We start from the raw sequence: 16152 nt of genomic DNA, 5'->3' as shown, positions 1-16152 counted from the left end.
TTTTGAGACCAGTATTCTTCAACACCTGTGTTGATTAATTTGGTCATTCAGAAAAACAGAGGAATGGAAAAACAGAGAGGGCTCAGAATGAGGGAAACATAAAGAAAAACAAAACTAAATGAAGACTAAAAATAAGATCATGCAGACAGTTCTGTTGTCACTATGGCAGGAGCCAGTCAATGGGGATCTCTCAGCACAGTGCTTTTTACCTTTGGAGGTGGACACTGATGAAAAACACGACCAGAAGGCCACCGTTAATAATTCATTCTGCTCCCAAACAAAGCCAGCGGGGCCACTTGGAAACAAAGGTGGAGACTGATTCACCTTTTACTGCTTCCCAGCATCCCACCCTCCTCCACCCCTGAGCTCCTGCTGACTCCAGTCTCAACAACAATGTGTTGGCATAGGCAGGGGGTTTAGATCTACATTATAGGCGTTTAGGTTTATCCAGAACAACTTACAGAGAATAAGGAGGTTGGGGATTCACCACCTTGCTCAAGGACACTTTAACAGGACAAGGTAACTAAGTAATTGAGTGAGTAATGTATATTTTTGGAGCACCTTTCTAGAGCATGTATCACATAGTACTCAATAAAAACAAAGCAAATGACAAACTTCACACTTGAAGACAACACAAAAATGTTAATGCAAGGATTTATGATCCCGACACAACTGCAGTAAGGCCTACGGGGCTATTATTAACTACATGAAGTCATGGCGTTTTTGTTAATACTGGGTGATGATAATAATGCAGCATTTTGTTATGCTTAACATAAATTGAATGATTGACAGTTTCTACTTCTAATTTGTGCCTTGGTGGCTATTTTCATTCAGTTTCATCAAGAAGATATTAAGTCTTAAATTGGGGTACAAGAATGGCCTGCAACAGTAAAGGGGCCTATGCTTAAGCAGATATGCTCTAACTCATATTAGTTCATATACAATAATTTCAGAAGCATACTCACAGCTTTTACTCTGAAACTGGACCTCATTAAATTGTGTAAGAGTATTTTGTTTCAAATATATTGTTTTTTTTTGTATGTACAGTGCGGTTTGAAAGTTTGTGAACTCTTTAGAATTTTCTGTATTTCTGCATAAATAAGACCTAAAACGTGATCAGATATTTACACAAGTCCTAAAACTGTGAACCCAATTAAACAAATGAGACAAAAAAAATCTTTTTTTCATCTTTTTCATTTATTTATTGAGGAAAATTATCCAATCTCACACATTTGTGGTAGGCAAAAGTATGTGAACCCTTGTTTTCAGTAACTGGTGTGGCCCCCTTTTGCAGCAATAATTTAACCAAGTTAACCAAATGTTTCCAGTAACTGTTTATCAGCAGTCTCAACTCAGGGATGTTGTGGGCTTCTTTGCATGAACTACATGCTTCAGGTCCTTCCACAGCATTTCTTTAGGATTAAGGTCAGGACTTTGACTCAGCCATTCCAAAACATTATCTTTCTTCTGCTTTAACCATTCTTTGGTAGAACAACTTGTCATTTAGTGTCGTTGTCTTACTGCATGACCTACTTTCTGTTGAGCTTCAGTTCACAGACAGATACCTTGACATTTTCCTGTAGAATTTGTTGGTACAACTCAGAACTCATAGCTCCATCAATGATTGCAAGCTGTCCTGGTTTAGAGGCAGCAAAGCAGCCCAAACCATGATACTATCACCACCTTGTTTCACAGATAGGATAAGGTTCTTATGCAGGAATACAGTGTTTGCTCATTGCCAAACAGAACACTTCTCATTCAAGCCAAAAAGTTTGACTTTGGTCTCATCCATCCACAGAACATTGTTCCAATCACCTTCTGGCTTATCCATGTGGTCTTGAGCAAACTGTAGACGACAGTAATGTTCTGTTTGGAGAGAAGTGGCTTTTTTACTTGCAACTCTGCCATGCACACCATTGATGTTCAATGTTCTCCTGATGATGGACTCATTAACATCGACTGTAGCCACTGCAAGAGAGACCTTAAGTTTCCTAGACGTTACCCTGGGGTCCATTGTGGCCTCCTGGACTATTACACACCTGCTCTTGGTCAATTTTTGTTATTCGACCACTCCTGGGGAGGGTAACAATGGTGTTGGATGTCTTCAATTTGTATATGATTTGCCTGACAGCCGACTGGTGGAGTCCAAACTCTTCAGAGATGGTCTTATAACCCTTTCCAGCTTGGTGAGCAGACCTGTGTTGTGAAGCTCAGAGTTTGACAGTGAAGACCCAGATTTCTCTTCTTTAAATAAGGCAGGGTCTTCCAGACTCACACTTGATTGTCATCCCATTGATTGAAACACCCAACTCTAATTTCCCCTTCAAATGAACTGATAATCTTAGGGGTTCACATACTTTTGCAATGCACAAATATGTAACATTGGATCATTTTCTTCAATTAATAAATGAACAAGTGTAAAGTTTTTGTCTCATTTGTTTAACTGATGTCTCTTTATCTAGTTTTAGGACTTGAGTGGGAATCTAATCATGTTTTAGGTCATATTTATGCAGAAATAGAGCAAATTCGGGTTCACAAACTCTCAAGCAGCACTGTATGTAGGTGCTTTCCCTTTGACCCATTGACTGGTTTACAGATTTGATTAGATTGTTTGTAAGGTTGGTTATCAAGGATTTTCAGGTCTTTTAGTTTTCTTAAAGGGTAAAACCTAAATGTAGTGGTTTCTCTCACTCCTATATCACAGACAACGCCCTCATCCAAAAGTCTGGGGGTTGGGATATTGAGGATAGGTGGTTAGTGGAGAAGATTAGTGTTGGTTCACTGCCTGTATACAAACATTCAGCTAGCACGATCAACAGACCAACACTAAACCTGTTTTTTAGTATGATTTAGCAAGCAGAAGCCAGTATCTATATTTACAAACAATAGGCCAGGCTTTGTCCGATCCCAGTTTGAAGGCACTCAAGTGAAAGAATTGTCAACGTATTGACAACATCAGTAGGCATTGCCTTTAGTGCAGCATGTCATACTTGCCTTGCCATCTTTCTCACAAAGAATGCATTGGAAATTCAGATATCATAAATTCTCCCTATTAAATTATATATGGTTTCCATGTGGTGACTGTGACAATTTAAGCACTCAGTCCAGTAAAACATAACTTTGAAAACTTGAGTATACTATATGCACTTTAATGCAATGCCATTTAAAAATTTACATCCGCCTCTCAGTGCCATTGAGGAGAGCCAGTGTGAAGTTAGTTATGTAAGGAAGCAATAAATTAGTCAAATAAAGGAAAATAAAACAAGTTATGCATTGTTTCGGGAAGTAATAGTTGTGGAGACACCTTCTATTGCTGGTTAATATAACAGAGATAATGTATGAATCAGACACAGTGGGAAGGGGGAAATGTCAAATATAAAGATAGGAGCTACAGTACCTCTCAGCATGTGGAAAACAAAGAGACAGCTATTATTATCACATTTCACTTGACAACAACTTGTGTTATACAGCCTTAACAGAAAAAATAAATCTAACATTTTTACCTCCAGTACAATACCGCTTACACTGTGACTGCTGGAGTTGAATGGTAAAGAGGAGCTAAAGGTCAAAGACAGGCTGCCTACTGAAATCACCATCTATCATCTTCATTTAATCTCACACCACATGGTGGTGAAGACCTGTCCGGCTGCTCAGGTTGAGATATTTATATTCATTATTCTCTAGCTCCTATTGTCCTTGCACCATGTAGGTCATGATGCATCTCTTAGTCATATGTAAAGGCCAAATGTAAACAACATCTCTTTGTACTTTAATTTGAAATGCATTTTTTTCATGATCGTGTTCATCCTGTTAAAAGCTCAGCTTTATTTCACAACAGTTCAGAAGCACTTTTTGGTTCCTTTTATATTAGGAGATTACATCAACCTGACCCAGTTGTGTAACATGCAGGTCAAGTTTGCATTTTACATGTGCATTTTTCACACCACTAACACATACAATACATTATCGCATTGTCCTTTTCTCACAGGGAACATGAAATGCTTAGTCTGTTGGAGGCCTGTTGTATTATGTATGTGTCACTACTGTATGTTGAGGGGTTTTTGTTTTTTTCCTCCAAACTGGGGCAATTTTAAGCTTTTTCTTGCTCAAACTGCACATAAACAGCATTACTTATACAGCTTTTCTAGACAAAGGCTGTCCATAATTCGCTCAAAACCTGAATGAAAATATTATTGATGTTGTTGATGAAGATTCTTGCACATTAGGAGATTCAAGATGGTGCAACTCTGCTCAGAGGAAGAGGCAGAGCACTACTCTAGCTGTGAGGCTACAGTCGGTATGGAGACTGAGACACAGAAGTGTTGTGACCAGAGAATACGCTGTAGGCTGGATCTCCTTAATCCGAGCTGTCATATCAGTGTCAGGATGGCTAGGAGGCTGTGCTAATACACACACACAGTGTAAGCACTCACTCACTACAGTATAGCAGCACAATTAAAGCTATAACAAATACCTTATTTTTAAAATTATTTTACCACAACTTTTGTTAATTGAAAGATGTTGTTGAAAAGTTTCAACAACATGCACATTTAAACAGTTATGTATACACATGCATGCAAGTAAGCACCATAGATATTCAAAATCTACCATAAACTCTAAATAGACAATATCTTGTCAGTGTCAGTGTCTCTTAATAGCTTGTTTAGATAAATAAAAATGACCAGACTACAGAAATGACAGATCAGATTTTTTTCTTCCATACATTGATTTTCCTGAAGCTGTGGAGGAAAAGCAGTGTGTCCTTTTGTGGTGCCTACTGGGTTCCTACTGTGGATATGTGAATGGGAGCTTGAGGGCTGCATTATGGAGACACACACAGAGCTGGGAAGGGAGGGGTTGCTGTGAATAGACCTATATTGTAGGGAGGGGAGAATGGAAGTGGTGTTGCTTGGCTGTGTTGTGGCCATGGAGTGCAGCTGGTCCGAACAGATACTATGAAGGAGGATGGGATAGTGGGGAGTATGTGTGAGTGTGCATCTTTGTGTGAAAGGCGGTGATTGACAAGACTTTGGACCCTCAAGGGGATGTTTTTCATCCATGAATGATGGGAGACCTCAGACTAGTGGCAGAACACACAGCTAAGCCAGTGGAATTATGTTTATGTATGTGCATAATGTGTATCTGTGCATACATATACATATTTTCAGCTAGGGGTGAAATCCTTGTATAAATCTTGTATCTCTAAAATGTCAGTGTTTAAGGACCTCCTTTGTGATTGTTTGAGAACCTATAAACTTTTTTTTTTAGCTTTGATCACACTGCATGATTTCCCATTTCACTAATAGGTTTTGAAAGGATTTCTGGGGTCCACAAGGTCTGACAGAGGTGCAAACATCAATATCACCAAACTAGAATTATTAGGATGACATTAATTCTGAAACATATTCAAGGATTAGGCTACATGGATTGCATTCAAAATAATTTGAGCAAATTATTTAGTTATAATTCATTCAAAATAATTTTTTTGAAAAAGTGACACCCCTACTGGGGGATAATAATAATAAGAAGAAATGAGCACCCACCTGGGTGATGCATGGTCACCATTTTGCGCCAGAACACTCACCACATATCAGCTGGAGGGGATATTTACCTGGCTGCAGCATGTGCAAACTACATTTTTATTCTGCCTAAAAACATAAGTTATTGATCAGAGGAAACCAAGAAGGCTGAAATTCTCCAGCCTCTTTCTCTGTACTAGTGTTGGTATACTGTATACAACATGTATAGAGAAAGTGTACAATGCGCTACATGTATACACATAGTGTACGGTATCCAAGGAGGGTTGAATCAAGGGCAACTGGACTTGGTTGAAGATACTTGAAGACGTTTTGCCTCTCATCCAAGGGGCTTCTTCAGTTCTAACTGACTGGTGGGGAGTCCCAGGTATTTAACCTCTGTGGCTGGGACTCCAGAGATTCAACCCTCCTTGGATAACCATGACCTGGATGACTGAGAATCTTCACAGACATAGTGGACAGTAGTGCCTGCAGTGGTCATCACAAGGTTGCAAAAGTAGTAGGGGAATTGTGGGACTGTGTATTCATAAGTAGCTGGCCATCTACCCAGGTTCCAATTATCCAAATATCGAGTGCTTAATGAACTAAGGCAGAATGTTAAGAGACAAAGACAAAAGGAAACAGAGAATTGTCATGGAGACAACTTCAAGCAGAGAGAAGTCCATAGACCTTGGCAGTTACCATGGTAGCCTATCTTATGTACATTGTACTTCATGCATCTGTATGTGGGTTATCAGGCGTGGGAGTAGTATTATTCTAGCCTGGCTGCATGGCTGATGCTACCTTTGATTGTACACTGACGTTAAATGTCATCGTTAAGCTGGCGCCTGGCCTGAAAATAATTCAATATATAAATGTAAAGCACCTCACAGCCGTGGTTTACTTTGCTCTTAGATTTCATTACAAGCTTTGGACAGGATAGGAATTCCATCTAAGTACAGGATAAAATTGGCAAATGTTAGATACAGAAAAAGAGTTCACATTTGGAAACTTTTACCTGGCACTTACTTCTGTACCAAGCACCTGCATTTCTTGATCAAACAAAACCATGCTGCAGTAATATTGCGTGTTCAGCAGATATAACTAATGGGACAAAACATCAGGGATGGGGCCATGACAGCCACAGTACCCAAACAAAAGACTTTGATGGCACAATACTACAGTATATGTAGTAGGGGTTGGGTATTGAGAACCAGTTTTACAACTGTGTTTCTGTCTACATGGCAAGTTACGCATGCATGGATGTAATTGTAATATATTTCAATTTGGTGCTGCAGAAGAATTAGAATCAGAATCTATGCAATAAAAATAATACCCATTGCTAATGATTAGTACAAATTATCTCTCCCTCTCACTGGTACAATTTGTTTAACCGGAGAGAAAAAGGCAGGATATTGTCCAAAAGGACTGAAAAGAAAAGTTAAAAAGGAATAAAAATCAAAACAATCGCCTTGGAAAACCTTCAGTTCTTCAGGCTTCTTACGACCTGCTGTGGTGAAACCACTGTTCCAGGCTTCTGATTACAGCCGTCATACCTGTGGAGAGATCCTGACCTCTGTTAACACACTGGCTGTGCTGTGACTGAGATTGGGCTTTGGAAAGGCAGGCCTGGAAATAGCTGGCTGAGCTTTTTTAAGCTGCGGGTTCAAGCGTGGCAGCACACCTTGGTCTTGTTCAGCTCTAGGGAGACGCAAAGGTTGTTCAAATGTCACTAGCAAACCCCCAACCCCGACCCCAAACACAGTGCTGCGCCAGCCGAGAAAGGAGTTATTTGTGAATGTCTCAGATGCCCGGAGGCCATGGTGTGTGTGACAGATTGTGTATTTGTGACTCTGTGCGTGATGACTGTAAATGAGAGCAGTACAACTGAACAGTGCCACTGAACATGACACTTGCAATCTATGATATCAAGGTAGCCGGCCACAGGCCACATGCTGCTAAGTGCTCAGTAAGCTAACACAGTGGTTCTCACCTTGGGAATGGACCCCACAAGACGTCACAAGATTATTTTGGAGGTTTGCAACATGATTTATAGTCTCAGAAACACAAACACATTCAGTAGTTTTACAATATTTTTTTCCCTGTGAAATACAGACTCATTTTAACTCCTTAATCTCCACTGATAGGGAATCAAATAAACAACTTTACTTCAGAAAATCATTCTTTGATCAACCAACCTGCATGCAGCCTATGTCAGCAGATTGTGAGCAGGCATCACCTCATCTCACAGTATCACCAGATAAATCTGACTGAGTCTGACTTTGATGATAAAGTATCCATTAAGTGCTACATTAGTACAAGAGAAAGGTAACCAGTCACACTCTAGGTAATTTAGAGCAGCCAAGTACCTGAATAAACTACTCAGTGTACTCGGATAACTAATCATTATCAACACCTTGAGGCAATGGTGGGTGTTGGTCTGTCTGTGTATGTCCATCTGCGCATCAGTGATGACCGCACATGACACATTTATTATGTTCAGGCTACAAAAAAAGACTTGCTGTCCATATTGTAATTTACAAATGACTAGATCACATTTGTCTGTTTTAACTATATGATCATTTGCTGTCCTTAAAACATTAGTCATGAAATGAACAGCACAGGCATACATACACCAAGCTCACACCAGCAGCAACACAGCAAGTAATATGAAAGTTTGGCTGTTTATTAGATTTGTTTTTGTTTTCATGATGCTTATTTTTTTCCCTCAAGAGCATAAAACTTCTTCATCTGTCCAGGTGTCGATACTCTCTTGCTACCTGTCCTCCATGCAACAGGCAATCAGATGTGATCTGAATTAGATTTCAAATCCGCTACACATACTACCATGTACTGGACATGCAGAAATTAAATGCATTTGAACCACAAATTTTGTTTCAAAATACAAACTTAACAAACATAGGTTTCATAAGAAATGTTTCAACCTTTTCTCTCTTTTCTATCTAAACTATTTCCTTACTGTGTCACTAACACAGTAAAGAAATAGTCACAGTAGCAAGCTACAGTAAATAATATAAGAGAGGAAGTGCACATGATTCATTCCTAAAGGTGAAATAGGAAACGTTGAAGGACATTCCAGTCAGGGTGTCTGATAGTTAATTTAAGGGAAACCCCTGCCTTTTTAAGGACCTTTATAATACTTGGGAAACACTATAAAACAAAGTTTCCAGTTTTATGCTCATATACATGAAAAACAAACTTTTCTCTCACCTATTTCGGCATAGAGCCTGGTTGAAAGCAAACCTTTCATTGAAAAGCAGTGCAAGTGCTCAAAAATAACAATCAAAATTAATTCAATATCCAAGTACAATAAATAACCAGAAATCTGTTTTAGTGATCTAGGTCTAGCACTAGAGCAGAAACCACACATCAGCTGTGGATCACTAACACAACGACCGTCCAGAACCCCTGGTGATACACAGCACTGATTTACGATACTGATACCCCTTCCATAAGGGCGACAGTCCAATTACTTAGAATTCAATCAGCATTAACGTCGTCACTGAGCCCAGACAACAGACATTAATAAGCTCCACATCGCCCTCGCCATTGCTGTCATTTGCCTCTGTTCCCTCTTTCCCTCCCTCCCTCCATATTCCCTCAGTTCCATTCATTTGGTGCAGCTATTAATAGCCCGGCCACCCGCCTATCAATACCATCACTACTCCAGCAAGCCAGAGGATGTGGGCGTGGACCAGTCAGTGGAATGAGAATAAATGAGCTGAACTACAGAAGCTTGGTCTTATGTAAGGAGAGACGAAAAGAGAATAAGAGAGATATATCGAAAAACATGGGTCATGAAAGAAAAAACAAACGTTGAAGCACTAGATAGAAAAGGAAGACTGGAAGTGCTGTGAGAGGGAGAGAAAGATAACATGGGAGAGAGATAGAAAAAGGACAGAGAGCAAGGTGGAGAAATAGGACATCAAGAGAAAAATTGTCACAATTTAACAGATAAAGATGGTGAGAGGAAGAAAGACAGAAATTTACACAGTAGGTGAAAGACAACTAAAAATATGTGACTCAGGAAAGAGAGAAATCTGCCAGGTCGCTTGATGTTTACACACATTCCTTTTCTCCAATTCTCCCCTCAGTGACTACAGTGTCATATTTATGGGTTCACATTCTTCCCCTCTCTTCATTTTTCTTCCTTCTATCCACCCCCCTCTCTCTCTGCTTATTGATTGTGGCAGGTAGTTTCACCCGTCTCTGTGAGGTAAAGAGAAAGACTATTGTATTAACCATAAAAGCGAGGATCTTTGTCTTCTTTGTGTGTTTATATCACCTCCTCCTCCATGTGCTGCTGCTGTCTGGTCCGGTTGGGCTTTGTCATTCTACCTTCTGATTTACAAGTCTTTCGCTGGAAATCCTAAGATGGGTCACAGACCTGGTCTGCATAACTTCACTCTCACATTGGGGGACTTTGAAGATTTTAGTTTTATTAAATACAAAAACTGATTGAAAAAAGCTGATCAATACCAATGTCAGGACACTAAAGTATTATCATGTAATTCATGAAATCATGAAAATAATTGTGATCATAATATCAAGCAAAGCACTATTCACTGGATGACACAATGAAAGAGCTACAGAAGCACAATCGACCCCATGTGTAACTAAGTCAAAGGTGTCTCCACACATCTAAATTACATAGAGCTGTAGCCTCATACAGTGTCTTTATATGACTAATAGACCCACAGTTGAACTGCATTTACTTGTTTTAAAAATGAATAAAAATCCAAGTTTACAAAGGTTTGCTAGTCCATTTTGATTCAATATCAATGTCAATGAAAAATTCTTCCCATCACTTATTGCTGGGCATTGGACCATTGACCGTTACCGTGACTTTGACCTCCTTACTACTGGTTATCTTCAATATTGGCGAGGAGGGTTTGGATATTTGTGTTTAGGATTACATTTTTACTGTTACTTTGTTCTAGTCTTGCAAAAGTTGTAAGTCACTCTAAAGAAGAGCATATTAAAAAGTTTAAATTGTAAACTGCAATTGTTGTTAGCGGTCCCAGTCAGCAGCGGATCCAGACTCACCTTTTCAGGCAGTGTCAGTGCCCCCAGTTGTGCACCAGATCCGATAAAAGCACTTTCATCAACTTAAACACAACAGACGAAACAGGCAACACACAGCAGAGTTTCCTTAAATTGTACTAAATATGTTACATGTGAACACACCCAGCAGTTAAATATTTAATATCGTTTTAAGAGAATTCACTTTAATTTCTTGCAGGCTCTCTAGGAGGCTAAAGGGCCAGCAGGAGATGTAATAGACCTGAGACAGCACTGCGTGCATTTAAATGTCAGAGCTAAATGAGAGAGTTCGGTGGAAAAGCAGTAATGACAGCAGTATCAGATATGTTGGTACCCTGAGACATACTGTTCGTAGACACAACAAGGAAAAAATTTAATTACAAATTACATTATATCATAACCACTAACTCCACTCATCTGGTTTCCACCAAACCAACACATCCACTACATTATTAGCTATGGTGTAAAAAAGATCCACACATAATTAAAGGATAAAATACTTGCAACAATGTGTATGCTAAATGGTCATAACCCTACAGACTGACAACTGAGGGAATAATACAAAGTACCGTCTAGGATGTGCGAGACGACTGATTATTTCCCATATTTTAAGTTAATATGGAGACACAAACTCGGAACCCATCGGCTATCTGTCTGACAACAATTTAGCCTCTGGGGGCAATGTCGCGACTTCCAGTGTAGCCAGCAGATATGATAGCGGACATCTGGGCCGAGACCTCCTCTTCTGTGCACCAGTCATTGTTTACAGTCTGATTAGCAACCAGACAACATTTAGGTTAATCTCTATTAACAGATATATGCATATGAATGCAGATACATTTTTAAAAAAGCTAATAAAAGACGATTATCGATGGGTTCCGAGATCGCATTTCGGCCAATGTGTTTCAACTCTTTTGCTCTCCACACGGACTGTTTACCTGTATGCAACCGAAGCCTGCTCAAACATGACTGGTCAATTCTACTTGCACTACAAACCAGAAGGCTTCCGATACCAAAATCTTGTCCAGTTGTCTACAGATTCTGCATTCATATGCAGATACTGTTTATAGGAATTAAGGGACTGCATAGCCATGAAACAAACAACAACTACACACATCAAAGTAACTCTTAGACTGTTGTTAGGAGTCATTATTTTAGTCAATGCTAAGACATGAAATCCAACAGAAAACAGTGATAGCTTGTTGGCGTGCCAGCTATCAGGTCAGTATGTGATAAGCATCTTTGGAAACTGAAGTACACACACCTGCAAAAGTCCTGGATGCATTTTAGCCCTTATACTGTACTTTTACACAGCAACAAAAATGCAACTTTTTACAAGCAGTCGCCCCTACTTTGTCTATGTGTGTGTTTGTTTACCTTGGTGATGAGGATGCGGTAGTGCTCAAGCAGGTCGTGGTTGTCGTGGCAGCCAGCCAGCAGCTGCCAGACTTCTGCTCTGAGTGGCTCAGGAATACCACTGCGAACCAATGAGGGCAAACCCTTCGGACGACTGGACAGGTTCCCATGCCTGATATACAAACACACACACACACACACACACACACACACACACACACAGGTAATGCATTATTTCATAATCTCAATTATACCAATTCAAAACACTTATATTAATTTGAAGAGCAGCTGGACAGATTTGATAATCATTTTTATATTAGGTGTAACAGTGACATGCGGGGTGCAGAAGTAAATGCTTGTCGAACTGAAGTACCCATGATGCACCAAAACTCATTTTGTGTTCATGACAAAGTGGAGCTTATTATTAATATCAATAGTATAATTAGATCATTATGCAATATAGTTTTTTTCTCACTATTCTGGTCCGATAGGGAGGACTATTCACGCTGGTATATACAATATATTCAAACTGGGAGCCTCCCAGTACAACCACTGAAAGCTGCTGTGGTTTCACCCTGTAGTATAGGATATTATCCGCAGTGCTGCCATGCTGTTAACGGTTCTCTCACACAAAGAAATATCCTGCTCCTGAAAACACATTGTCAGCTCTTTTTAATGATGCTTGAAATCTCATCATAATGTATTTATTGAGGCCATACGAAAGCAATTTCCTGATAAACTACTTCACTTCTTTGTGCTGATGCAACAGCAAGAAAACAGGCTGTGAAAATCAAATGAAAAGCCAGAAACATCTTTTATTCAGTTAATTATGTGCCGGTACCAAAAGCTGTATGTATCAATGCTGGCTGTTGTAAATGCACAAAGTATTACAAGTATGACAGTATGTGTCATAGCAGATAAATTAATAGCTGTGTCTGAAGGGAAACTGTTTTTCATACAAAGTGGAATGATAAAACAATCAAACTGTCATAATGGAGGAGACCCCCAGGCCTGCAGATCACTCTCTTTATACTCTTTGTCTTGCACACCTTTCAGCATCAATGTGTCATGACATACTGCCTGTGAGCAAGATAAAATGGCTAAAGAGCTAAAATTCATGTTGCTTTTTTTTTTTTGCATTTACGACCCCCATGCTATCAATTTTTGGTTTCCATTTTTCTTTGCTTTATCCTACTATAAGTTGTTGCTGCTGTGATTCACTCAAATTCTTTCCTTGTTCCAATGCTGTACTGATTGTTTTATGATTTTAATTACCTTTACACAAAATCTAAATATTCTAAATATCTTGTGCATTTTTGTTTTACATATTTCACGAAAATATAACCCGACATATCTGGAACATTTGAACATCTCTAATGAAAAACAGTAGCTTTTATCTGGGGCTAAATTTTGACTTTTTCTCCACCCATGCCCATCTCCTACTATTTCTACACCATTCACCTATAAATCATTTTTGTATCTCCAGTCTCTTTATTTCTGTGTCTTATCTCCATTTCTCCTTGTGTTTCTCCACACTTCCCCATCTATCTCCTTTTTAGTCATCCAGCTGACACTTCTGCATACAATATCATATCTTCACGTGTCTCTCTATCCTGCATATCATTGTCCTCCTTCCTTACATTTACTTCTGCCTCTCTGTTCAGCTTCAAACTGTCTCTCCGCATCTCATCTCAAAATTGTGTCTCAATGTCCAAATTTCAGTCTCTTTTGAAGCCTTACCATCTGTTGAGGATTGCTCCCCAGGACTCCAGGATTTTCTCAGGACAGTCTTTGGAAACATCTCCTGTCCCACTGTAGATTTCACTGTCGCTATCTGCAGGAAACACACATAGACATTAACATTTAGTTCCTATCCTGATATCTGTGACCTTCAGCCACATGAGAACACCGGATTTATACTAATATCTTGTATAAGGCCTTTAAGACTTCCTCAAAATGAAAATGTTGTGTTTTCTTTGTCTCTGACATGTTGTTTTGTCTTGAAGATGCTTCATCGCTTGTCTCAAGACACTGCACTAGTTCTGCTGACTAGAGAGATGTCCCAGGCATTTTAACCTCATGAATGTCACATTTGAGTCTTTAAGATCATAGTGGCAGTTATGTGAGAGCTATCATAGCTATAAATGTACAGTAAATGTATCACAAACTGAATAAAAATCCATGTGAGGGAACTTTTAAATGTGCTGCAAATTTTAAAACCTGTTAATATTGATGCCACACAGTCAAATGGAGGAAGGAGAGTGCAGTGCCTACACTTTCCATTATTGCTGTGCTTCTGTCTGGCGGTTCGCAAGGCAGACAAGAGGCAATCAGCACAGCAAACCACTTGTGTTTAGATGCAGAAGCACTAATTGACTGTCTGGCCTGCTCTGCTGCTGGAGAGATGAACTGATTCCCACACATAAGCCGCCCACTGGAACAAACACACTGTCCACACACAGAGTCACAGAGTATGTCCAGCATGTATACTGATTACACATGTCATTTAAAAATACTGCTGCAGCACTGCATAAATATGATACACAGAAACAGAAGAAACTCTCCCTATCCTCTCACTCAGTCCACACTTGTGATATTTCTTAGTCCTGGTACTTATCTGTACCCTTTAATGCATATTTTCCCTGGCCTTCTAAATTAAAATGGATGTACATTATTTATGTATTATATCTATAACAAAACAGAAGGAACCTCTCTGTCTCAATGAGAAGTAATGTTTGATGCTGATTTACCCAGATGATATTCAAACACAGCATTGTGACAAAAGACATTTCACTACAGTATAATGTTGAGACGATTAAAACGATTACTATGATTTGCTCAGCTTGAATAATTTCCTTTGCCACAAAAAAAATACAAAAACACTACACAACTGCAAGACATTTGCTGGTGTCAGTCCAGTTTGGCTCATCGTTTTTCATTCTATCACATGACCAAGATGAAAATATGATAATATGTTATAACTTGCTTGATCATGGCATCCTGGTGGCCTACATAAAAGAAGTACAGTAGGTGTCTCCAGTCTTTCAGGGAGTCCAAATTCTCCATTTTTATAGCTCTTATTCATGCCAGTGAGAATAAAATAGACATTTCACAACTGACATAAACATGAAAAATGCACAATGGTGGCATTGAGGGCATGACATTAAGCTTTACTGATATCTCAATAACAAAACCAAAACAGCAACAGCTCACAAAAGCGTGAACAGGCATCATTCACTCCCACTGAAGGTTTTACTAAGGCCTTGACATTAAATAATGAATTAAGACATTTTCTTCTAGAACATGCAGCCACTATGCTCATTGCACTGCTGCTCCTATACATCCTCGCAGCCTCAGCAGGAGCTTTTCAGGTCTTTATAAATGCTTGATGAGCCCTTTCAAATGGTTCAGACCCAGCACAAAGCTGCTGCCTCTGTCCTCAGATTGGCTAGAACCACGTGGTAAGGAAGCGTGAGTCCAATGCCACTGCCAACTTACCAGGTGATGAAAGAAACTGTGAAGACGAGGGACATTACCGTTACCTTTTAATCTGGAGAGGGGGCTGTGCATTCACTATAGGATTACTTTCAAATAGGATCTCTCTGATGTTGAAGCCACTAGGAGATTGGTTTTGTCTACATTAAAGCCAAGAGGAAATTCCCTACTAGTACCATCAATATGTTTAATATTTTACCTTGTTTTAATGTACTTTTAATTATATCCTTTGTTTTCATTTCCTTTAGTATGTTTAACACTTTTTTTTTTATCTACACCTCAATTATCTGACAGCAGTTTACTGAATCAATCAAGCTCTTTCTGTCTCATTGTGTTGAATTGGTGCAGATAGAGGAACTGTATAGATATATGCATGTATACAGTATGAACCCAGTTTGCATGGATGAATATGACACAGGAACATACAGTATATGTGTGTGTGTGTGTGTGTGTGTTGTGCTTGCACGTGTGTGTGTATGAAAAGGTAATAAATAACACAATAAGCAACAATCACAAAGCATGCTGTGAAAAGAAAAGCAAAGAAAAAAAAAAAAAAAGAATGTCCGCTTCAGGCCCATTTTCTACATTGAAGCTTCCAAGAAGAAAAAAAAAAAAAAAACATCCGCATGAATTGAATGTGTGTGTGCGCTCGCAGCGGTGGCATCTACACTGGGAGTGTATTCATTTCTGTACACAATGAGGTTGACCTCCAGCTCCACGG

The 16152-nt window shown here is 39.3% G+C and overlaps 1 protein-coding gene across 2 annotated transcripts in view; it reads right to left on the bottom strand.

The window, feature by feature from the left end:
- The window catches only part of rabgap1l (RAB GTPase activating protein 1-like), a 129021-nt gene that overhangs the window by 83752 nt on the left and 29117 nt on the right, over positions 1–16152 (bottom strand). For both annotated transcript variants that reach the window (XR_006404876.1, XM_044361350.1), the window contains exons 12-13: positions 13677–13770; positions 11958–12108 (exon numbers count right to left, since the gene is read on the bottom strand). Coding sequence is in view for 1 of the 2 variants with exons in the window: in XM_044361350.1 (XP_044217285.1) it covers positions 11958–12108; positions 13677–13770 (245 nt within the window). In the remaining variant the exon portion in view is untranslated. The remainder of the gene's footprint in view (positions 1–11957; positions 12109–13676; positions 13771–16152) is intronic.

Source organism: Thunnus albacares, chromosome 9, assembly GCF_914725855.1.
Source record: "Thunnus albacares chromosome 9, fThuAlb1.1, whole genome shotgun sequence".
Lineage (NCBI taxonomy): Eukaryota > Metazoa > Chordata > Actinopteri > Scombriformes > Scombridae > Thunnus > Thunnus albacares.
This window is presented reverse-complemented; position numbering and strand designations above follow the sequence as displayed.